Here is a 24,439-nt window from a genome sequence, read left to right as displayed (position 1 = left end):
ATTTTAACAATTTAAAATGTTATGATTTAAGAATTTGATTCCAAATTGATGGAGTCTACAATTGTCCTATACTGAGACTGATTTATTTTCTTTAAAATGTATACTGAACAAAACACATTGATTTTCAAAGTTTAAAGAGATACTTCAGGATTTTGGCAATGAAGCCCTTTACTTCCCCAGAGTCAGATGAACTCGTGGATACCATTTGTCTCTGCATGCAGTTAAGTAAGTTGCTAACTAGCATTAGCACAATTGCTAACCAGCGTTGGAGCAATGACTGGAAGTCTATGGTAACTGATAGCATGCTAGTAAATACTATTGACCTCCAGTCATTGCGCTAACGCTAGTTAGCGGCGGCTCATGAAACTACCTCTAACTTCCTTCATACTGGATGTGGAGGCTGCTAACGGGAGGACGGCTCATAATAATGGCCGGAATGGAGCAAATGGAATGACATCAAACACATGGAAACCATGTTTGATGGATTTAATACCATTCCACCTTTTCCACTCCAGCCATCACCACGAGCCCGTCCTCCCCAATTAAGGTGCCACCAACCTCCTGTGGTAGAGACATAAAAATAGCATCTGGCTCTGGGGAAGTAGATAAAGGTCTTCATTGCCAAAATTCCAAGGTATCTTTTTAACAAACTATAGAACTCTATGCACAATGACTCATTTTAACAATTTTACAAAAACACATTAACAGGAAGAACTGTGCAGATACAAAGTTTGGAAACATAATAAAACAGGGAGATTAAACTGTAATTCTGCTACCAAATTCAGCATCTGCAATTCTTCCACTAAATATACTATTATTATTTACTGTATAAATTGGTCAAAGTAGTCATTGTGCATAGTTGTATGTTTTGTTCAGCTTTGAAATCATTGTTTTTTGTTTGGCATTAAAGTGAAAGATTGGAGTCTCAGCATAATTCCGTTACCATGTAATTTCTCTTATAACCACACACTCAACAAGAACCTATGTCTCCATTGTTTATATTTTTGCAGCTGATATACATTTGTTATAATTGCATTATATTTTTGATTGTGTTCATGTTTTATATTTGACTTTTAAAAGTAAATGTGTCATTACGAGAGCTTGTGACTATGAGGTTTTAACTGCAAAAAAAGGATTCTGAGATAATCTCTCCCTATATAGAGTACTGTATAGGGAGAGAACATTGAACAGAACAAACCTATGTCAATAACTGCATTTAGACTAAAATGCAGATGGAACCTTAATGTCCCAAGCTCTTGATTGGCTGATTTGCCCTTCTCTTCCTTGTTGGTCAGCTTTGGTCGGACATTTGAACCTGTGTAATGGCCATCAGTGTAATGCCTCTCTTTAAACTTGAAAGAGCTTAAGACAGCATTCTTACTTTTCTTACCTTAAATGTTTGTTGCTTAGTTTATACTTTTAACCCAGGAATAAGAGCCAATCATGTAACGGGAATATGCTGCTGTTTTTGTACACTGACTGTGGCCAGAATCTCACTTGCCATTAAACCTTCAACTTCATAGCAATATCGAAGAATGTTTATTTTTTTCAAGAAATTGTATTAATTTACTACTACAGATATACAGTATTATAGACATTAAGGATATTGCATGTGAAACATTTTCACGATACACAAACAAGGTGGCTCCTAAACACAATAAAATAACAATGACACAAACACACAGAAAGACTGTACTGAAGACAGACACTCATACGAAGCTGGGAAAAAGTGGATACACTGTGGACTGTTTCAAAAGTTACCTTATATGAGACCGGTAGCTCAAACATTGTCAAAGCTCTAAACCTCTTACATAGTAAGCCTCAGTTGCTTCCCTTGTTCATCTCCTGGTCTTTGAGACTGAGTGGCTGGTAAGTGGTAGGCCAGGGTCCTGTTCACCAGTCACGGAACGGGACAAAAATGGTCGGAAACAGAGTGAAACCTGGAAATACTATCTGAACATGACTCATGTCTATTCCTCACTGAGGCCTTAGGCCTTCCGCTCTTTAGACTATTCAGCTAAAAACCTTATCCTTTCTCATTGTTGTTTTGACAGGGACCATTAGCCAAGATAGCTAATCAGGCCCCAAGGAGCTGGTTTCCTACCCCCTGGTTCTAAGAATGCTGAGGAAAACATTTCACCAAAGGAGGGGATTTAGAAACCCTATTCCACTCACAAGGTGTCTGAAGTGCACATGCAACACATATGCTGACATGTGTCAAGTGTCCGGTCAGGCCGAATTCCAAATGGACTCTTAGACCCTACGCCGTATGCACTTGTGGAGATCTGAAAGGATTTGATTGGTATAAGCAATATGGTGAAACTTACACCCAGCCAATCAGAAGGCAAGGTGGACCTTTTGAACATATTACGTACACCTGTCAAATCCTCTCAGATCTCCACACGTGCATACGGCGTAGTGCAGGGTTCCCCAACTGGCGGCCCATGGTTTTATTTGGCCCCCAAAGTTTTCTGAGCAAAAAAAAACTTTTTTTGTGTGGAATTTTCATTGTTGGACATAAGACTGGAAAAACACCAGGAAATCAGCTCCAAGGGATTTTAATTTAAGAAATCTGTTCCCAAGTATTCCCATGAATAACGAGAGACGTGATCGTATACAAACGTAAGCAAGTTTTGATATTATGTTTTAGTCAAACATTATATCTGTTAGGGCTTCTTACAGTCAATTTGCAGTCTACAAATTATTTGTAATTATGTTCAGGCCCCCTGACCCTCCTCTCCAGAAAAGAAATCGGCTCGCGGTTTAATCTAGTTGATGATCCCTGACGTAGTGTCTATGGGTCCATTTGGGATTCGGCCTCAGTGTCTCTGGCCACTATTTTGGGCGTCCATCTTTGAAGTAGGGCAGATCTGATATCCCTTTTGTGAAAAAATTGAGACCCCAAATAACATCCATCACAAATAATGACCTGTCGGTAGTGGGACAGCGCTTTCTGCATACCTCCGTTTTTTTCATCCCGGCCATCATTCTAAATCATGCAGAGCTTTTGGCAGTTGATTGTCGTGAAAAAGGGGAAATCTTCATGTCATCTCGAATTTAAAACCGGCCACAAATCTCTCATCTCTCTTACAGGATTGTACGATATGGCACCATGCGTTTTGTTAATTGCTCTGTCCTTTGTCCATATCAATATATTGTCTATATATCTTACATATATCGTTGTAGGAATCCAATTCCTTGAAGGTCACTTGTTGTTCTTCCTCTGCAGTTCTTCCTCCACATTCTTCCTCTGCTGTTCTAGGAACCACCCACAGGGCCTCACGTCCAGCTTGAGCTGGTCCAGCACCCACTGGTCCTTCTGAGCCCCATCCGGGAACTCCTCCAGGGAAATCTGGCCTGGAAACGGGAGAGATAGAGAATGAAAGGAATACCTGTATATATGTGTGTATAGATATATACTGTACATATATGCCGAATACATAATCAGTAGCCAGTTTATTAGGTACACCACCCAGGTCACAAAAATGGTACGCTCCTACAGACTTTGAGTCACGTGGCCATGGCTTGCTATATAAAGCAGGCAGACAGGCATCAGGTTATTGTTTGATTGAACATTAAAATGGGCAAAACAAGTGACCTAAGGGACTTTGAGCGTATGATCGTCGGTGCCAGGCACGCCGGTTCCAGTATCTCAGAAACGGACGGATTCCTGGCCTTTTCACGCACAACAGTGTCTAAGGTTTACCAAGAATGGTGTGAAAAACAACCAGTCAGTGGCAATCATGTGGGCGAAAACAGCTCGTTGATGAGAGGTCGAAGGAGAATGGCCAGAATCGTGCAAGCTAAAAGGCAGGCCACAAACAGAAAAATAACGGCACAGTACAACAGTGGTGTGCAGAACGGTCCTTGTCACGGATGGGCTACTGCAGCAGATGACCACACCGGGTTCTACTCCTATCAGCTAATAACAAGAAGAAGCTCCAGTGGACACGCCATCACCAACACTGGACAATTGAGGAGTGGAAAAACTTTGCCTAGTCCGATGAATCCCTGTTCCTGTAGCTGATGCTACAGGAACAGGGATCAGGATTTGGCGTAAAGGAATTGGCGTAAGCAGCATGAGTCCATGGCCCCATCCTGCGCTGGTGTCAACGGTACAGGCTGGTGGCAGTGGTGTAATGGTGTGGGGAATGTTTTCCTGGCACATGTTAGGTCCCTTAGTACCGATTGAGCAATGTTTCCATGCCCTGAAGAATTCAGGCTGTTCTGGAGGCAAAGGGGGATCCGACCCGGTACTAGATGGGTGTACCTAATACTCCAATGCTTCCCACAGTTGTGTCAAGTTGGCTGGATGTCCTTTGGGTGGTGGACCATTCTTCATACACGGGAAACCGCTGAGCTTGAAAAAGCCAGCAGTGTTGCAGATTTTGACACAAACCACACAAGCCATGTCTCAATTGTCTTAAGGCTTAAAAATCTTTCTTTAACCTGTCTCCTTCCCTTCATCTACATTGATTGAAGTTTATTTAACAAGTGACATCAAAAAGGGATCATAGACTGACCAGGTGAAAGCTATGTCATGAAAAGAGCAAGTGTTCTTAATGTTTTGTACACTCAGTTTATATATGCAGTCGGTACCTTAATGATTGACACCCTCGATAAAAGTGAGCAAAAATTACTGTATAAAATAAATAATTCAAATACTGAGCTAGATTGTATGCCAGAGAACATTTTGTAAATTATATTATTTTAATACAATTGCTCAGAGAAAACAATTTCGTTTAACAAGCAATATTCTTTTCTCAACAAGGTAGGGGTCTTAATTATTCACACCCCTGTTTTCAAAATCTTTCAATACCTCATCTTTGAGAGGATAACGCTATTGAGTCTTTTTCAATGACAAAAACTATGAGTTGGAGAACACATTGGGAAGGATCTTAGACCATTCCTCCATACAGAATCCTTCCAGATCTTTGATATCCTTCATCTGCACTTATAGACTGCCCTCTTCAATGTAAACCACAGCTTTTCAATGGGGTTCAAGTCCGGAGACTGAGATGGCCATTGCAAAATGTTGATTTTTGTGGTCAATTAAGCACTTCTTTGTGGATGTTGATGTGTGCTTGGGGTTATGGTCTTCCTGGAACACCCACTTGCAGCTAAGTTTTAGTCTGGCAGAGGCAACCAGGTTTTTGGCTAAAATGTTCTGGTACTTGGTAAAGTTCATGATGCCGTTAACCTTAAAGTTCCCCAGGACCAGTGGAATATCAATAGCCCCACAACATAAAAAATCCACCACCATATTTTACAGTAGGGATGAGGTATTTTCTGCAGATGCATTGTACTTTCGAAGGCCAAACCCACCGCTGGTGAGCGAGGCCAAATACCTCTATGTTCGTGTCATATGACCATATCGCCGGTTCCGATCCAAGTGCCAATGCCGTTTAGCAAACTCCCGGTGGTGCTATGGTCAGATGACATTAAAATAGAGCTCTTTGGCCACGCACACCAATGGTGCGAACAAATGTTTGCACTCTCGTCATCTCAACATTGCTGGCTCTGCGCAAACACCTTCATTTACCTTGCTGAAATGTTTAGCATGACCTTACTACACCCACAATGTAATGAGTATGTTGCACAAATACAGGCATACACAGATACTACATTTCTAATGATAGACAGACACCTCACATGTATAGACTTACTATCTTTATTCTTATCCACCAGGTCAAAGATCCGGTCAGTGATTTGATCAGGGGTCAGGTTCTCTGTTTCAGAAGGGTTCCCATGCCTCTTGATATTGTAGAAGATCTGCAGAGAGAGGAAGACATGAGAAAATGAATTTACTATGGTGAGTGGAAGCAGGGTCCATACACACATTTAGTCTAGATTGAAGCAGATGATGGTACACTACACACAAAGGTGTTTTTTATGGCTCAATATGCTCTATGTCGTATCATATCAAATGTATAGTGTCATATCCCTGCATATAATTAGGCTTGCTGGTTATATGGTTTTGGTATGCACAGTTCATTAAAAAGGAGTACAATTAGCATGGGAAATGTTAAGGCATCTCAATTTGATGAGAGGATCATACACAGTATATTGTTTATATACATTACGTTCAGAGAGGATCTCTGGCAGCATACACCGCTGTTTAGCTTCAGGGTACTTCAAAATAATGATCAAAAAAACACATCTAAACATGAAACCCCTATACACGTACTTTGACAACTTGTTTTAGCTCCTTTTTGTCAAGGTGTCCGTTTCCATCTCTGTCATAAAATTTGAAGTCGGTCCTCGAGCTTTCCTCTAAGAACGGGGTGCACTGCTGCCACATACCCCATAAAGTCTAGTGTGTTGTCCTATGGACAAAATAAATAAATAATAATTTTAGAGGGAAAGACAAGGAATTAAATAAACTAAACACCAATGAATGTGATGTAGGTGAGAATCTCTGTGTGACGTTGTTACGTAGTTGAGCGTTTCAGAACCACGGACAGCGCGCGGGGAAATCCAAAACAGAATGTGCGTAGAAGCCAGGGCAGACGTTTACATTTTAGTCATTTATATTTGAGCCACTTATCCAGAGCAACTTGCAGTTGCTATTAGGGTTAAGTGCCTTGCTCAAGGGCACATCAACATACATATCACCGGCTGGGGGATTGAACCAGGCTAGCGACCTTTCGGTTACTGGTCCAAAGCTCTTAACAGCTAGGCTACCTGCTTACCTTTAATTCATATCTTTAATGTTGTGTTTCTATAGGCTATATAACCAAGATATTATCACAATTAATGACTCGTTTTATAATATACAACTGTCTCAGCTTCTGACAAAGTCTACTAGCCTACTGATGTCCATGATCCCTTCCTCTGAAGCTGCTTAGCTTAATAAATCAGTACAGAGGTACCTAAAAACGTACATGGTTTGCATCAAACGATCGAAACACGTTGTCCATGTATGCGGAACCCTCTATCGAATCGCTGTTAATTTCAGATTTTCTTGAATTTGTGTAAATGCAGGTTGCCACTGGGACACTCACTGGCGAACTTTCGGTAGAGTTCCTGGATATGTGTGAGGGCCACCTCGTCGTCTAGCTCACTGTGCGACTGACCCATGGTTGAGCAGATTCAAGTCCTTTAAAGGTACTCTATGAAGTTTCAATGAATAACTTGAATCGATTTCAAAACGATGGTAAAGTCATCTACCACAGCCATTAATTCAACACGCTCAGAGACCACACACCAGGGTTGCGCCCACGTCAATGAGTTTGAGGATTAACCCAACATTGCAACATTTGGCGATAATTTAGATCCGTTATAAAGCAATCCAATCAAGACAGGCGGGAACAAATCAAGATGCATCAAGTGTCAAAACCCGTGTTAGATAAGGTACTATTCCATTCTTTGGATATTTGAGGGGATTATTTAACAATTCACCAATATTAATGATTGGTGAAGTCAACCGATGACCCTCCACACTCAAAAGGGTTATACCTAGAACCAAAATGATTCTATCTGGAACCAAAAAGGGTTCTTCAAAGGGTTGTCTTATCTGGACAGCCGAATAATCCTTTTCTAAGAGGGTATAGCCTACTCAGACCACAAAGTCTAAGTCATTTAATTAGCCTTATGTTGCCCACTCAAAATTTGCCTCTGCTCTTTATCAGACAAGTCACCAAAGCTACCATGAAGCTTCATTTGCTTGGTATTTATTCAACTTTAGTTTAAATCCAGGGCAGTCTCATTGGAATACATCTATTTTGCAAGAGCGACCTGAGTAGATTCATGTTTAAGCATATGGATATATTCATTAAACACTGAATACCACATGCCAATGACCTGGTATGTGGGTAAATAGCTAGGATTATTTGAGTGTATTCATTCATTGAACAATTTGAGATGACTGAATAGCCTAAGCAAGCACTTTGTATATGTGTTTCAGAGTGTTTGCCAGTAGTTCATATATTAATTGACTTAGTGGATTTAATTAACTTCAGGTGTGTGTCCCAGGTCACTGTGTAACTCACACCTGTGCTCTCTGATACATGAACAAGGCAAAGCCTCCAACTTTACATTCCAGAAAAACAAATGTGAAGTAGTCATTAGATCCCGATATGCATTTAGCTGCGACACTGAACAAAAATGTTGTGTGTGTGAGTGTGTTGTGTAATAATTAGCCTTAGCTGTGAAATCCAGTTAAAGTATTAGCTGAACACTCACCTTTCACCGTGTTATCAACCTACTGTAGTCTGACCCCAAGAGGACAGTTAACCTCAGGGGAATCAATCACCTAAAAAAACAGACTGGGGGTGAACGGACGGACGGACGGAAAAGGCATACAGAGGTGTCTCACAACACATGTTGCATAAGGAAGTGTGTGTGCATGTGTGTGTGTGTTAGGAGGATACATCCCTTCATTAATTGCACAGGGGATTAATTATATGAATAAAAGTCATCAAAAACCTACAGGTGACCTAAATCCACTTTATATTCTGCATATGGATATACAGCCCTAAACATATGGATAAAGAGAGACATACGGCAGAGAATCCGTATAACATATGGATAAAGAAACATACGGCAGAGAATCCATATAACATATGGATAAAGAGACATACGGCAGAGAATCCATATAACATATGGATAAAGAGACATAAGGCAGAGAATCCATATAACATATGGATAAAGAGACATACGGCAGAGAATCCATATAACATATGGATAAAGAGACATACGGCAGAGAATCCATATAACATATGGATAAAGAGACATACGGCAGAGAATCCATATAACATATGGATAAAGAGACATACGGCAGAGAATCCATATAACATATGGATAAAGAGACATACGGCAGAGAATCCATATAACATATGGATAAAGAGACATACGGCAGAGAATCCATATAACATATGGATAAAGAGACATACGGCAGAGAATCCATATAACATATGGATAAAGAGACATACGGCAGAGAATCCGTATAAAACTACATTGTAATACAGTAAGTCATCACAGGTAAGTCCACAATACAGTGCATCTGGAGTGTCTAAAAGGTTCACAGTGAATGTACTGTATACACATTGGAGAGCATAGAGAAGACCGTTCATGAACCCTGGACACTCTCTCACTTCCCCACTTTCTCACTCTTCCATCCTCACAGAGAATCAGACAGCTGGGTGTGATTTCTTGTTATAAAACGGGTAGTTTGGATCCTGGATGCTGATTGGATCCTCGATGCTGATTGCTCGGTATTTGTATGCATGTTGTGACCCTTTTTTTAAAAGCAGTAAGGCACGTGACACTACACTATAATGAATATAGTCCTGACACAATATAGTCCTAACACAAGGCGAGAACCAGATGCAGGCACAGGAGGCAGATGGTTGAGGTTTAAGATGTTTAATAATCCAAAAGGAGTAGGCAAGAGAATGGTCGTGGACAGGCAAAAGGTCAAAACCAGTTCAGAGTCCAGGAGGTACAGAGTGGCAGACAGGCTCGAGGTCAAGGCAGGTAGAATGGTCATGAAGGTCGGTACACAGTCCAGAAACAAGCAAGGGTCAAAACCAGGAGGACTAGAAAAGGAGAATAGCAAAGGCAGGAGAACGGGAAAAACCGCTGGTTGACTTGGAAACATACAAGACGAACTGGCACAGAGATACAGGAAACACAGGGATAAATACACTGGCACAGAGAGACAGGAAACACAGGGATAAATACACTGGCCCAGAGAGACAGGAAACACAGGGATAAATACACTGGGGAAAACAAGCGACACCTGGAGGGGTTGGAGACAATAACAAGGACAGGTGAAACAGATCAGGGTGTGATAAGCACATCAAGACGAACAACGGCATTTACCTGTGTCTATATTCATGATATAGCATGGACTCTTGTGCCTTACTGTTTGAACAAACCTCTCTTCTGAGACAACGATGCCTTGTGCGTAGAAATGTTATGTATCGCAGTATCATGTAACAGAGTGGATCAAGAGTTCAAAACAATGGTCCACCAGTATCCTCTTGAATGTGGGTTTTCAGCTGAGCCACTCTGACTATTGATTTGGACATATAACCTGCATAATACCCCAGAGTGGTAGGCTACATGAAGACCAATACTGGGAACCCTTGTCATGGATGCAAGGAGGTTTTTACATTGAGACACCCACCCAAGAAAATACTAGTGGAAAGCTTCTTTCTCCCTGAGGTATTCCTACATGGCTGGGTGGCTTTGCAAATCAAATCCAGTTTATTTGTCATATGCACAGGATACACATGGTGTACATACACAGTACAATTAAATGCTTACTTACAGGTACACCTCTCAACTATGCGACAACAATAAGACTGTGGTTTATCATGATGGGTGCATCGATTGTCAAATAAATAAACAAAGAATGGTTGCTATGGTGAGACCACTTAATGGGACATGCTTGCATTAGATTAAACAAAATGGAAATATAGATATTTGGTGTAAATGTGTTGAATGCACATAATTCTATTCAAAATTATATATTTTTTTGTATGAGGATTGTTCTATCTAGAATGATCTGTTGTGTTATCTTTAGTCATTACTTGGATCAAATATCACAGCACTTGCTGACTAGATGTTGATCAAAAGGTGAATTCTTAATCAAATGGTTAATTCTTCATCAAAGGGTTGATTTAAGTATCGAGAATACAATTTGTGGAATCGTGATGTGGTGGACAATAGTAAAGCTTAAAAATGTGTAAAGATATTCCAAAATGTAGACTACAATAAAGAAATTGCCATAAAATACTTAAAATAACCTCTTTGGGAACTTGCAACAATGGTACAGTCGTGGCCAAAAGTTTTGAGAATGACACAAATATTAATTTTCACAAAGTCTGCTACCTCAGTTTGTATGATGGCAATTTGCATATACTACAGAATGTTATGAAGAATGTTCAGATGAATTGCAATTAATTGCAAAGTCCCTCTTTGCATGCAAATGAACTGAATCCCCCAAAAACATTTCCAATGCATTTCAGCCCTGCCACAAAAAGACCAGCTGACATCATGTCAGTGATTCTCTCGTTAACACAGGTGTGAGTGTTGACGAGGACAAGGCTGGAGATCACTCTGTCATGCTGATTGAGTTCAAATAACAGACTGGAAGCTTCAAAAGGAGGGTGGTGCTTGGAATCATTGTTCTTCCTCTGTCAATCATGGTTACATGCAAGGAAACACGTGCCGTCATCATTGCTTTGCACAAAAAAGGCTTCACAGACAAGGATATTGCTGCCAGTAAGATTGCACCTAAATCAACAGTTTATCGGATCATCAAGAACTTCAAGGAGAGCGGTTCAATTGTTGTGAAGAAGGCTTCAGGGCGCCCAAGAAAGTCCAGCAAGCGCCAGGACCGTCTCCTAAAGTTGATTCAGCTGCGGGATCGGGGCACCACCAGTACAGAGCTTGCTCAGGAATGGCAGCAGGCAGGTGTGAGTGCATCTGCATGCACAGTGAGGTGAAGATGCCTTTTCCATCATGGTGAAAATGCCTTTTCCATCATGATGGAGCACCTTGCCATAAGGCAAAAGTGATAACTAAGTGGCTCGGGGAACAAAACATTGATATTTTGGGTCCATGGCCAGGAAACTCCCCAGACCTTAATCCCATTGAGAACTTGTGGTCAATCCTCAAGAGGCGGGTGGACAAACTCCAAGCATTGATTATGCAAGAATGGGCTGCCATCAGTCAGGATGTGGCCCAGAAGTTAAGAGGTAGATGTCTTGAAAAAGAAGGGTCAACATCATTCTAAAAAGAATGGTCAACACCAATATTGACTCTTTGCATCAACTTCATGTAATTGTCAATAAAAGCCTTTGTCACTTATGAAATGTTTGTAATTATACTTCAGTATTCCATAGTAACATCTGACAAAAATATCTAAAGACATTGAAGCAGCAAACTTTGTGAAAATGTATATTTGTGTCATTCTCAAAACTTTTGGCCACGACTGTAGCCAACAGTTTGGTTCACAGTTTAAACTCTGCTGATTTGTATTGGTTTTTAAAGCTTTTTTGTGATGCCTCGTTGTTTTTGACAGGTATGACGAAAGGATTTGAAGTACTTGACATTGAATAATATAACATATCCCCATTCTAAGTTCTCTGATGTGATATAAATTCCTTAAACATTATAGTAGGTCAAATAAATATGGGTAACATAACATGATATCACATTTAGGTTACGAACGGTATGATATTTGCATTGATATAATGTTTTGAAATGGCTGCTTACTTCGTACTTGAAAGTATAAGGTTGTGAAATAATTATTTTGATTACATAATATTATTAATATGATAATTTCATAACCATCGTCACAATATTACTGAGTATAGAATTCCATAATCTTTTACATTTGAATGCAATGTAAATACTCAAACTGCAGATAGTGACCCTGTGTAATATCATATCACACAATATGACCTTTGAACTCTGTTTGAAATCTACCAGAGTTCCAGTGAGCTATGACAGTCATGTGCTGAATGAGACTCCATCCTGTCAGCTGGTCAGCACTCAAAAAGAGAACGCCTGTTGTTCCGACATACATCAACGTGCATGGACAGCATGTTAAAAGAACAACTAGGAGAAGTGATACGGAGGAAAGTGCTCCATGCCTGAACCACCACAAGGAAACATGGTGGCAGAGCCAGATCTTTAGGCCCAAGGCATCACGTTTCTTGTGAGAAAAAGACTAAACTCAGATGCCATTTGAGGGACACAACCCCTCTCTGTGTAGATGGGAGAACCTGTTTGGAGGGCTCAGGTCATTTTTACACAGTTCTGCATGACCCAGCCACTAGCGTTGACGTCCAGCTTGAGCATATTCATGACCCACTCGTCCTTCTGGGCCCCCTCCATGAACTCAGTGAAGGAAATCTGGCCTGTAATAGAAGGAAAAATATATACATTTTGGTGGGCAATGATTCAAGATCTTTCTCAGGTTATAAGGTTACTGACATAACTCGGATGTAGTGCCAACTTAGTAAGAAAGTAGGAAGCCATTCAGGCTTATTAAAAGTAGGAAGCCATTCATGCTTATTAAAAGAAGGAAGCCATTCAGGCTTATTAAAAGAAGGAAGCCATTCAGGCTTATCAAAAGTAGGAAGCCATTCATGCTTATTAAAAGTAGGAAGCCATTCAGGCTTATTAAAAGTAGGAAGCCATTCATGCTTATCAAAAGTAGGAAGCCATTCATGCTTATTAAAAGTAGGAAGCCATTCATGCTTATTAAAAGAAGGAAGCCATTCATGCTTATTAAAAGAAGGAAGCCATTCAGGCTTATTAAAAGAAGGAAGCCATTCAGGCTTATCAAAAGTAGGAAGCCATTCATGCTTATCAAAAGTAGGAAGCCATTCATGCTTATTAAAAGTAGGAAGCCATTCATGCTTATTAAAAGTAGGAAGCCATTCATGCTTATTAAAAGTAGGAAGCCATTCAGGCTTATTAAGAGTAGGAAGCCATTCAGGCTTATCAAAAGTAGGAAGCCATTCATGCTTATCAAAAGTAGGAAGCCATTCATGCTTATTAAAAGTAGGAAGCCATTCATGCTTATTAAAAGTAGGAAGCCATTCATGCTTATTAAAAGTAGGAAGCCATTCAGGCTTATTAAGAGTAGGAAGCCATTCAGGCTTATCAAAAGTAGGAAGCCATTCATGCTTATCAAAAGTAGGAAGCCATTCATGCTTATTAAAAGTAGGAAGCCATTCATGCTTATTAAAAGAAGGAAGCCATTCATGCTTATTAAAAGAAGGAAGCCATTCATGCTTATTAAAAGAAGGAAGCCATTCATGCTTATTAAAAGTAGGAAGCCATTCATGCTTATCAAAAGTAGGAAGCCATTCATGCTTATTAAAAATAAAACAACAAACCAATGGCAAAACCGCCATCTTTCCTCTGTATAATGGGCCAGGTAGCACCTGACCATGAGGATGCCAGAGCAAAGTCCCCCTCAAATGGACCACCAATTAGCACTAGCATTACCTAATCCTGGCCATTACATCAGACTGAACAGTGTGTAAAGTTCAGTGACAAAGGCATATTGTCTCTCGCTGATGGAAGATGGCATTACATGTAAGCCCTTAGAACACAGATTGTTCATTGTGGTGGTTTGATGAAAGTCCTGTATATTTGGTACAGATTTGAATGCATGTTCTGCCGTATATATGAATATATCTTAACCGGGCACTTACCATCATGATTTTGGTCGACCAGCTCAAAGATCCTGTCACAGACTTCATTAGGTGTCATGTTTATGGCAGTTGTATGAAGCTTGATTTTGTAAATGATCTGCAATTGTATGAGATACATTTAATTACATACAGTGTGGTATTTGACAGAAGTGTTTTTTACACAGTTATCCCATCTCAAATGGTATACATTTAAAAGGCTTTCAACATAAAAAGATGGCTTTACCCCATTGACGAACAATGTAAAGTTGTATAAACTTTTATATGATAGAAATAATATTTTGTCTAGTGTTGTTTATCTGAACTTAATTTACTGAGTTCACATAAGGTAACATTTAAAGCAGATGGGTAACAAAATTATAATATAATATATATATTCTATATCATATCATCAGTGGGGTAACACAACTTTGAAACGGAAAAAAAATGTTTACACAAACAATAGTGTGACATTAGGCCTTTTTAATTGACAAAGGAAAAAGATTGAGGTCCTATATATACAGTAAATACCAGAGCCGTGAACTCAGCTGACCTCTAGGCATGGAGCCTGGTTCAGTTCAGAACCAGATAAGCTATAGGATCAGGGCTAGGTGTTCCCAAGAATAATTGGTATTAAAGCCACTTGCTCCTCCCATCCTTTCATCCAATAACATGTACGGACGGAATTAGATTTGTGAAAACCCCAGTCATCCCACGTAGTCGCTTCTCCTGACCTGATCCTAATCCCTCACCTGATCCTAATCCCTGATCTGCAGCATATTAAGGCACTGCTCTAATAACATTAGTTTTATGTAATACCTGTATTATACAAGTATTATACAAGTTATACAATTTAGAAAACTGAGTACTGCAGATTATACTACAATGTGTCCAGCTGTTCTTACCCTTAGAAAAGAAGGTGCATAGCCTAGCCTAACTGATCTACAATTACTAGTAGCCAACTGCAGGCCAAAACGAAGCAGCCAGTCAATAGCATAATGTAGAGGAAGATTATGTGTAATTTCTTACCCGAATTAGGTTTTTCACTTCTTGTCGGTCTAACTTGCCATTTCCGTCCTTGTCGTAGATTTTAAAGGACCACTTTAACCTATCCTCAAGATTCCCCCGCAATATCAGGTGAAGAGCGGCCGTATACTCCATAAAATCCAATGCGTTATCCTGTGAAAACAATACATGGATTTAAAGGGATAGTTAAAGGGATAGTTCACCCAAATTACAAAATTATGTCATGATACCGGTATTAGCATTATTCGTACATTATGTCCAAATCGAAAGTATCTCAAATAGATTGTGAAGCTCAACAAAGTAATGTATTCCGTGCCTTCAGAAAGTATTCACAGCTCTTGACATTTTCCACATTTTGTTGTGTTACAGCCTGAATTTAAAATGGATTCAATTGAGAGATGTTTGTTACACACAATACCCCGTAATGTCAAAGGGAAATCACATATTATTATTTTTTTACTAATTCATTTTAAAAAATCTGCTGAAATGTCTTGAGTCAATAAATATTCAACCCTTTTGTTATGGTTTGTCTAAATAAGTTCAGGAGAAAAAAATGCTTAACAAGTCACATAATAAGTTGCAATAATAGTGTTTAACGGGATTTTTTAATGACTACCTCATCTCAGTACCCCACACATCCAATTATCTGTAAGGTTCCTCAGTCGAGCAGTGAATTTCAAACACAGATTCAACCACAAAGACCAGGGAGGTTTTCCAATGCCTTGCAAAGAAGGGCACCTATTAGTAGATGGGTAAATATTTTAAAAGCAGATATTGAATATCCCTTTGAGCATGGTGAAGTTATTAATATACAAAGATACAGGTGTCCTTCCTAACTCAGTTGCCGGAGATTAAGGAAACCATTCAGGGATTTCATTATCAGGCTAAGCGCGACTTTAAAATAGTTACAGGGTTTAATATGTTTGGTTTGGGGGAAAACTGAGGATGTATCTATAATGTTGTAGTTACTCCAAAATATTAACCTAATTGACAGAGTGAGAAGATGCCTGTACAGAATAAAAAATATTCCAAAACATGCATCCTGTTTGCAACAAGGCACTAAAGTAATACTGCAAAAAATTGGCAAAGCAATTCCTGAATACAAAGTTAAGTTTGGGGCAAATCCAATGCAACACATTACTGAGTACCACTCTCCATATTTTCAAGCATAGTGGTGGCTGAATCATGTTATGGGTATGCTTGTACTTGTTAAGGACTGGGAGTTTTTCAGGATAAAAAGATGCAGAATGGAGCTAAGCACAAGCAAAATCCTAGAGGACAACATGTTTCAGTTTGCATTCTACCAGACACTGGGAGATTAATACACCTTTCTGCGGGCGATAACCTAAAAGACAAGGCCAAATCTGCCCTGAAGTTGCTTACCAAGATAGTGAATGTTCCTGAGTGGCCGAGTTACAGTTTGGATTTAAATCTGCTTGAAAATCTATTGCAAGACTTAAATGGTTTTCTAGCAATTATCAACAACAGATTTGACAGAGCTTGACATTTTGAAAATAATAATGTACAAATATTGTACAATTCAGATGTGGATTGCTCTTAGAAACTTACCCAGAAACACTCACAGCTGTAATCGCTGCCAAGGGTGATTCTAACATGTATTGACTCAGGGGTGTGAATACTTATGTACATTAAATAGTTATATATTTGCAAACATTTCAAAACATTTCATTATGGGCTATTGTGTGTAGATGGGTGAGAGGAAATATACATGTAATCAATGTTGAATTCAGGCTGTAACACAACAAAATGTGGAATTAGTCAAAGGGTATAAATACTTTCTGATGGCACTGTAGATGATTTGAACATGATGCACAACATTTTTTAATATCAGCACCATGAGATTATCATTTGGAAACAGTGCCAGGGAAACTAAACCAAAGCATGAATTGCTGCTTACAGTGTAAGGAAACCAACATTACATTTCGTAATTTGGGTGAACTGTCCCTTTAACAGCACAATGGATGAATAGAATGGATTTTTTTTTAAATTACATTATTTCCTGATTGAAAAATGTTTTACCCACTTCACTTACCCTGTTTGTGTCGAATGAATGGAAGACAGTCTCAATGTACAAAGTCTCTTCCTCGCGGCTGGCTGGTATACCAAAGATCCGTTTTAATTCATGCAGGTGCAAAGCCCCGCTCGGGCACTCCTTCATAAAAGTCATACACAGCTCCTGAATTTGCTCCAAATCCATCTCCTCATTGTGGCTTTCTGCTTGACCCATTGTTACAGTTCACTTGGATGGTAGAATATATTTTCTACAAGAATTCAAGCAAATATAGTTCAACATAAATGTTAAAAGTTAAAGTCTGGCTACTACAAGTGGCTACCGAAGCATCTGCTGACACGGTCCATCAAACTAAATGCCTTTACTCCACTTGCCAGATACCATGGCCTAATGGGGGACTGGACAGAGTTGTATATTTAACCTTTCAATCACATTAACTAAGAAATCTCTCGATCCTTTGCCAAAAGAAAGGTGAGCTCTCACCTGACCATTCAAGAGTGCATGTCCTGCCATACTCCCTAGGCATGTCCTGCCATACTCCCTAGGCATTTCCTGACATACAGTGCCTTCAGAAAGTATTCAAACCCCTTGACTTTTTCCACATTTTGTTGTGGTACAGCTTGAATTTAAAATGGATTAAATATAAAGATTTTGTATCACTAGTTTACACTCTAAGAAAAAGGGTTCCAAAAGGGTTCTGCGGCTGTCCCCATAGGAAAACACTTTTTGGTTCCGGGTAGAATTCTTTTGGGTTCCATGTAGAACCCTCTGTGGAAAGGGTTCTACATGGATCCCAAAAGGGTTCTACCTGGAACCAAAATAGTTATACCTGGAACCAAAAGGGGTTCTTCAAAGGGTTCTCCTATGGGGACAGCAAAATAACACTTTTTGGTTCCTGTAACGGGTGACGCTCTCCTCATCCTCAGATGAGGTGAGGAGAGAAGGATCCTCAGACCAAAACGCAGGCTCAGGGAAATAAGCCATCTTTATTATAACAACGATGATGGCAAACACGAAACGAAACAAACACTTTCCAAACTACAAAATAACAAAACGACGTTGACGAAACCTGAACATAAACTTATATAACTAAACATAAACTTACGTACAGGAAACAGACGACATCGAAACGAAAACGAAACAAACAAACGCTACAGTCCAGTGTGGTACGAACATAACATACGGACACAGGAGACAATCACCCACAAACAAACAGTGAGAATGCCCTACCTAAATATGACTCTTAATTAGAGGCAAACGCAAACCACCTGCCTCTAATCAAGAGCCATACCAGGCAAACCAAAACCAACATAGAAACAGATAACATAGAATGCCCACCCAACCTCACGTCCTGACCAACTAACACACAAAAACTAACATAAATAGGTCAGGAACGTGACAGTTCCTGATAGCAGCTTTTTTCTAAGTGTACACACAATAACCCATAATGTCGAAGTGGAATTATGTTTTTAGACATTTTTACAAATTAATTAAAAATAAAAATCTGAAATGTCTTCAGTCAATAAGTATTCAATGCCTTTCTTATGACAAGCCTAAATAAGTTCAAGAGTAATGTGCTTAACAAGTCACATAAGTTTCATGGACGCACTCTGTGTGCAACAATAGTGTTTAACATAATTTTTTGATGACTAGCTTATCTCTGTACCCATACATACAATAAAATGTTTATGTTTATGTTTTACATTTTAGTCATTTAAAACAGACACTCTTATCTTATCTTAAGATAGCTACACTATATATACAAAAGTATGTGGACACCCCTTCAAATTAGTGGATTTGGTTATTTCAGCCACAACCGTTGCTGACAGGTGTATAAAATTGAGCATACATAGACAAACATTGGCCTTACTGAAGAGCTCAGTGACTTTCAACATGGCACTGTCATAGGATCCAGCACAATAACTGTTTGTTGGGAGCTTCATGAAATGGGTGTCCATGGCCAAACATTCGCACACAAGCCTAAGATCACCATGCTCAATGCCTTGCATTGGCTGGAGTGGTGTAAAGCTCGCCGCCATTGGACTCTGGAGTAGTGTAAACACGTTCTCTGGAGGGATGAATCACGCTTCACCATTTGGCAGTCCAACGGACAAATCTGGGTTTGGCGGATGCCAGGAGAACGCTACCTGCCCGAATGCGCCATGAGAGTTATTTAAGATACTCTTTAAGGTAAGATACTCTTCATAGGGTAAGGTCCCAGATGTTCCCGAAAGATAGGCAGGGCCTCTGGTGTAAGGACTTTAGGTGAAAACTTGTTCCACCATTGGGGTGCCAGGACAGAGAAGAGCTTTGACTGGGCCCTCCCACCAGGATCTTGAAGATGATGCAAGCTTTGACTGGAAGACACTAGAGTGTGTGGAGGAGCAGGGTGACATGGGAGAAGTCAGGAAGGTTGAACACCAGGTGGGCTGCGGCATTCTGGAGAAGTTGCAGGGGTTTGCTAGAACAAGCGTGGAGCACAGCCAACAGAGCGATGCAGTAGTCTAGACAGGAGATGACAAGTGCCTGGATTAGGACCTGCACTATTTAATGTGTGAGGAAAGGTGTTCCTCTCAGGATATTGTAGAGCATGAACCTGCACGAGCGAGTCACTGCTATGATGTTTGCAGAGCTACAGGGTGTTGTCCAGGGTCACGCCAAGTTTCTATGCACTCTGGGAGGGCGACAACCGTGATGAAGAGGTCTTGGAGCAGGCAGGCCTTCCCCAGAAGGAAGAGCTGCTCCTTCTTGTCAAGGTTGGACTTGAGGTGGTGGGACGAAATCCAAGCTGAGATATCTGACAGGTACGCGGAGATGTGTAGTTGAGTGTCATCAGCATAGCAATGATAGGAGAGACCATGTGAGTATATGACAGAGCCGAGTGACTTGGTGTAATGAGAAAGAGGAGAGGGCCTAGAACCGAGCCCTGGGTGACACAAGTAGTGAGAGCACGTGATGCAGACACAGATCCTCTCCAGCCACCTGGTAGGAGCGACCTGCCAGGTAGGATGCAATCCAAGAGTGAGCAGAGCCTGAGACGCCCAACCCTGAGATGGTGGAGAGGAGGATCTGATGGTTCACAGTGTCTAAGGCAGTGGATAGTTGGCATGTCCTGACATACTCCCTACTTAGGCTTGTGCCTGTCACTCAACCAAATGGCAATCCTTTAACTCACTGTACTATTGGCTGATGCTCTTGAGTGTGTGTACTGTACTCTTAATCAGCAATTGCAAAGACTGACCATCCATGAGATCCAAATTATAGTTTTAAACGTTTTGAGGCTATACAGTGTTTGTTTACAAATACATTGTTTACAAACAATGGAGTAAAGAAAAGCTTATATTTAGGGTTCTGATGGGGTGTGCCAGTTGGAAACATTACAGTACCTATTGTTAGGTTCTAATTCTCAGAGTAAAATCTTGACGGACACTATGAAAGCTTAAACCAAGTTTATTCTTCCCACAGGGTCAATACAGCTGCATTAAACAAAGACATTTTCACACAATCACTGATATTTAACCTTTTCTCCTAGGCTGAGTCTCCTCCTACACATCTGAACAAACGTATCTTTACTGCTAGGCAGGACACTAAGTGATACGGGCCATAAACTTTTATTTACAATTGGCTCATTCATCCCCCTCCTCTCCCCTGTAACTATTCCCCAGGTCGTTGCTGCAAATGAGAACGTGTTCTCAGTCAACTTACCTGGTAAATTAACGGTAAAATAAAATAAAAATAAAAAACGTGACCTGGCCTGACCTCGACCCCCCTTCGTCACTAATCCCTGGCTCTCTCCCCCTATCAATGCCTGCCACATGTGATTGCTTTCCCTACACTCAGTACATTCCAAGCTTAATTGCCCCCACCATATACCTTTCTCCTACAGATAATCATTAACCTCTGGTGTAGCCCCTCAGCTATTGCACCCCCCATTTCTCTATTACAACTAAAGATTAAAAAGGATTTAAAGTTCATAAATCCAAACCTATCACTATAGTATATTAGAGTACCTATAATATATTAGAGTACCTATTGTCACGTTCCTGACCTGTTTTCTGTTGTTTTGTATGTGTGTGATGGTCAGGGCGTGAGTTTTGGGTGGGCAGTCTATGTTTTCCGTTTCTATGTTGGTTTTGGGTTGCCTGGTATGGCTCTTAATTAGAGGCAGGTGTTTTGCGTTTTCCTCTAATTGAGAGTCATATTAAGGTAGGTTGTTCTCACTGTTTGTTTGTGGGTGATTGTCGCTGTGTCTGTGTAATTTGCACCACACGGTACTGTCTCGTCTCGTTCGTTCGGTCGTTCCTGTTCATGTATTTCCTCGTTTCATGTAAGTTCATAGTTTAGGTCTGTCTAGTTCGTTTTGTTATTTTGTTTATCATTCAAGTGTATTTCGTTTCGTGTTTTTCCGTCTTGTCAAATAAACATTATGTATTCATCACCCGCTGCGCCTTGGTCTACTCACTCACCGAAAGAGAGCCGTTACAGAATCACCCACCAAACCCAGATCAAGCAGCGGGTTAATGGACAGCAACGACAGCAGCAGTGGGAAAAGGAGGATTGGACATGGGAAGAGATCCTGGAAGGTAAAGGACCCTGGGCAGAGCCAGTGGAGTGTCGCCGCCCCAAAGCGGAGCTGGAGGCAGCGAAAGCGGAGAGGCGACGTTATGAGGAGGCAGCATGGAAGCAAGGCTGGAAGCCCGCAAGTACTACCCAAAAAATTCTTGGGGGGGGCTAAGAGGTAGTGGGCCGAGGGCAGGTAGGAGACCTGCGCCCACTTCCCAGGCTAACCGTGGAGAGCGGGAGTGCGGGCAGACACCATGTTACGCAGTAGAGCGCACGGTGTCTCCTGTACGGGTGCATAGCCCAGTGCGGGTTATTCCACCTCCCCGCACTGGTAGGGCTAGATTGGGCATTGAGCCAAATGTCATGAGGCCGGCCCTACATATCTGGCCACCAGTACGTCTCCTTGGGCCGGCTTACATGGCACCAGCCTTACGCATGGTGTCCCCGGTTCGCCAACACAGCCCAGTGCGGGTTATTCCACCTCCCCGCACTGGACGGGCTACGGGGAGCATGCAACCAGGTAAGGTTGGGCAGGCTCAGTGCTCAAGGGAGCCAGTACGCCTACATGGTCCGGTATTTACGGCGCTACCTCCTCGCCCCAGCCCAGTACCACCAGTGCCTACACCACGCACTAAGCCATCTGTGCGTCTCCAGAGCCCTGTACGCACTGTTCCTTCTCCCCGCACTCGTCCTGAGGTGCGTGCCCTCAGCCCGGTACCTCCAGTTCCGGTACCACGCACCAGGCCTATAGTGCGCTTCGAGAGGTCAGGGTGCCCTGTCCCTGCTCCCCGCACTAGCCTTGAAGTGCGTGCCGTCATCCCGGTACCTCCAGTTCCGGCACCACGCACCAGGCCTACTGTGCGCCTCAGCAGGGCGCCGTCTGAGCCATCTGTCTGCCCAGCGCCGTCTGAGCCATCCGTCTGCCCAGCGCCTTCTGAGCCATCCGTCTGCCCAGCGCCTTCTGAGCCATCCGTCTGCCCAGCGTCTTCTGAGCCATCCGTCTGCCACGAGCCATTAGAGCCGCCCGTCTGTCCCGAGCCATTAGAGCCGTCCGTCAGTCAGGAGCCGCTAGAGCCGTCCGTCAGTCAGGAGCTGCCAGAGCCGCCAGCCAGTCAGGAGCTGCCAGAGCCGCCAGCCAGTCAGGAGCTGCCAGAGCCGCCAGCCAGTCAGGAGCTGCCAGAGCCGCCAGCCAGTCATGAGCCGCCCTCCAGTCATGAGCTACCCTACAGTCATGAGCTGCCCTTCAGTCATGAGCTGCCCAACAGTCATGAGCTGCCCTACAGTCATGAGCTGCCCTACAGTCATGAGCTGCCCTCCAGTCATGAGCTGCCCTCCAGTCATGAGCTGCCCTCCAGTCATGAGCTGCCCTCCAGTCATGAGCTGCCCTCCAGTCATGAGCTGCCCTCCAGTCATGAGCTGCCCTTCAGTCATGAGCTGCCCAACAGTCATGAGCTGCCCTACAGTCATGAGCTGCCCAACAGTCATGAGCTGCCCTACAGTCATGAGCTGCCCTACAGTCATGAGCTGCCACTCAGTCATGAGCTGCCACTCAGTCCGGAGCTGCCACTCAGTCCGGAGCTGCCACTCAGTCCGGAGCTGCCACTCAGTCCGGAGCTGCCACCCAGTCCGGACCTGCCAGAGTCCCTCAGCCCGGACCTGCCAGAGTCCCTCAGCCCGGACCTGCCAGAGTCCCTCAGCCCGGACCTGCCAGAGTCCCTCAGCCCGGACCTGCCAGAGTCCCTCAGCCCGGACCTGCCAGAGTCCCTCAGCCCGGACCTGCCAGAGTCCCTCAGCCCGGACCTGCCAGAGTCCCTCAGCCCGGACCTGCCAGAGTCCCTCAGCCCGGACCTGCCAGAGTCCCTCAGCCCGGACCTGCCAGAGTCCCTCAGCCAGGACCTGCCAGAGTCCCTCAGCCAGGACCTGCCAGAGTCCCTCAGCCAGGACCTGCCAGAGTCCCTCAGCCAGGACCTGCCGCCCCTTATCCCGGTGCTGCCCCTTATCCCGGTGCTGGCCCTTATCCCGGTGCTGCCCCTTCATTTAGGTGGTTTTAGTTGGAGGGTGGTCATTGGGAGGGGGATACAGAAGCGGGGAGTGACTATGGTGGTGTGGGGACAGCGTCCGGAGCCTGAGCCACCACCGTGGTCAGATGCCCACCCAGACCCTCCCCTGGACTTTGTGCTGGTGCGCCCGGCGTTCGCACCTTGAGGGGGGGTTCTGTCACGTTCCTGACCTGTTTTCTGTTGTTTTGTATGTGTGTGATGGTCAGGGCGTGAGTTTTGGGTGGGCAGTCTATGTTTTCCGTTTCTATGTTGGTTTTGGGTTGCCTGGTATGGCTCTTAATTAGAGGCAGGTGTTTTGCGTTTTCCTCTAATTGAGAGTCATATTAAGGTAGGTTGTTCTCACTGTTTGTTTGTGGGTGATTGTCGCTGTGTCTGTGTATTTTGCACCACACGGTACTGTCTCGTCTCGTTCGTTCGGTCGTTCCTGTTCATGTGTTTCCTCGTTTCATGTAAGTTCATAGTTTAGGTCTGTCTAGTTCGTTTTGTTATTTTGTTTATCATTCAAGTGTATTTTGTTTCGTGTTTTTCCGTCTTGTCAAATAAACATTATGTATTCATCACCCGCTGCGCCTTGGTCTACTCACTCACTGAAAGAGAGC

The 24,439-nt window shown here is 42.4% G+C and overlaps 1 protein-coding gene and 1 pseudogene across 1 annotated transcript; both read right to left on the bottom strand.

Annotated features, from left to right (window-relative positions):
- Positions 1–3,205: 3,205 nt before the first annotated feature.
- On the bottom strand, positions 3,206–7,080 carry LOC129846016 (guanylyl cyclase-activating protein 2-like; annotated as a pseudogene).
- Positions 7,081–12,753: 5,673 nt separating this feature from the next.
- LOC129846021 (guanylyl cyclase-activating protein 2-like) lies at positions 12,754–17,433 on the bottom strand. The gene is made up of 4 exons (XM_055914027.1): positions 17,239–17,433; positions 15,189–15,338; positions 14,184–14,280; positions 12,754–12,875 (listed from the first exon to the last, which is right to left on the bottom strand). Exons 1-4 carry the CDS (start codon positions 17,431–17,433, stop codon positions 12,754–12,756), a joined length of 564 nt encoding a protein of 187 aa, XP_055770002.1.
- Positions 17,434–24,439: the final 7,006 nt, after the last annotated feature.

Source organism: Salvelinus fontinalis, unplaced genomic scaffold (genome assembly GCF_029448725.1).
Source record: "Salvelinus fontinalis isolate EN_2023a unplaced genomic scaffold, ASM2944872v1 scaffold_0429, whole genome shotgun sequence".
Classification (NCBI taxonomy): Eukaryota; Metazoa; Chordata; class Actinopteri; order Salmoniformes; family Salmonidae; genus Salvelinus; species Salvelinus fontinalis.
This window is presented reverse-complemented; position numbering and strand designations above follow the sequence as displayed.

Bases quoted from the DNA above. Each gene is read 5' to 3' on its own strand.
- LOC129846021 (XM_055914027.1), bottom strand. From the start codon at position 17,433: ATGGGTCAAGCAGAAAGCCACAATGAGGAGATGGATTTGGAGCAAATT. The intron at 14,281-15,188 runs GTAAGAAATTAC...ATACAATTGCAG, and splicing joins AAGTGAAAAACCTAATTCGG to ATCATTTACAAAATCAAGCT. The intron at 12,876-14,183 runs GTAAGTGCCCGG...CTTCTATTACAG, and splicing joins GGTCGACCAAAATCATGATG to GCCAGATTTCCTTCACTGAG.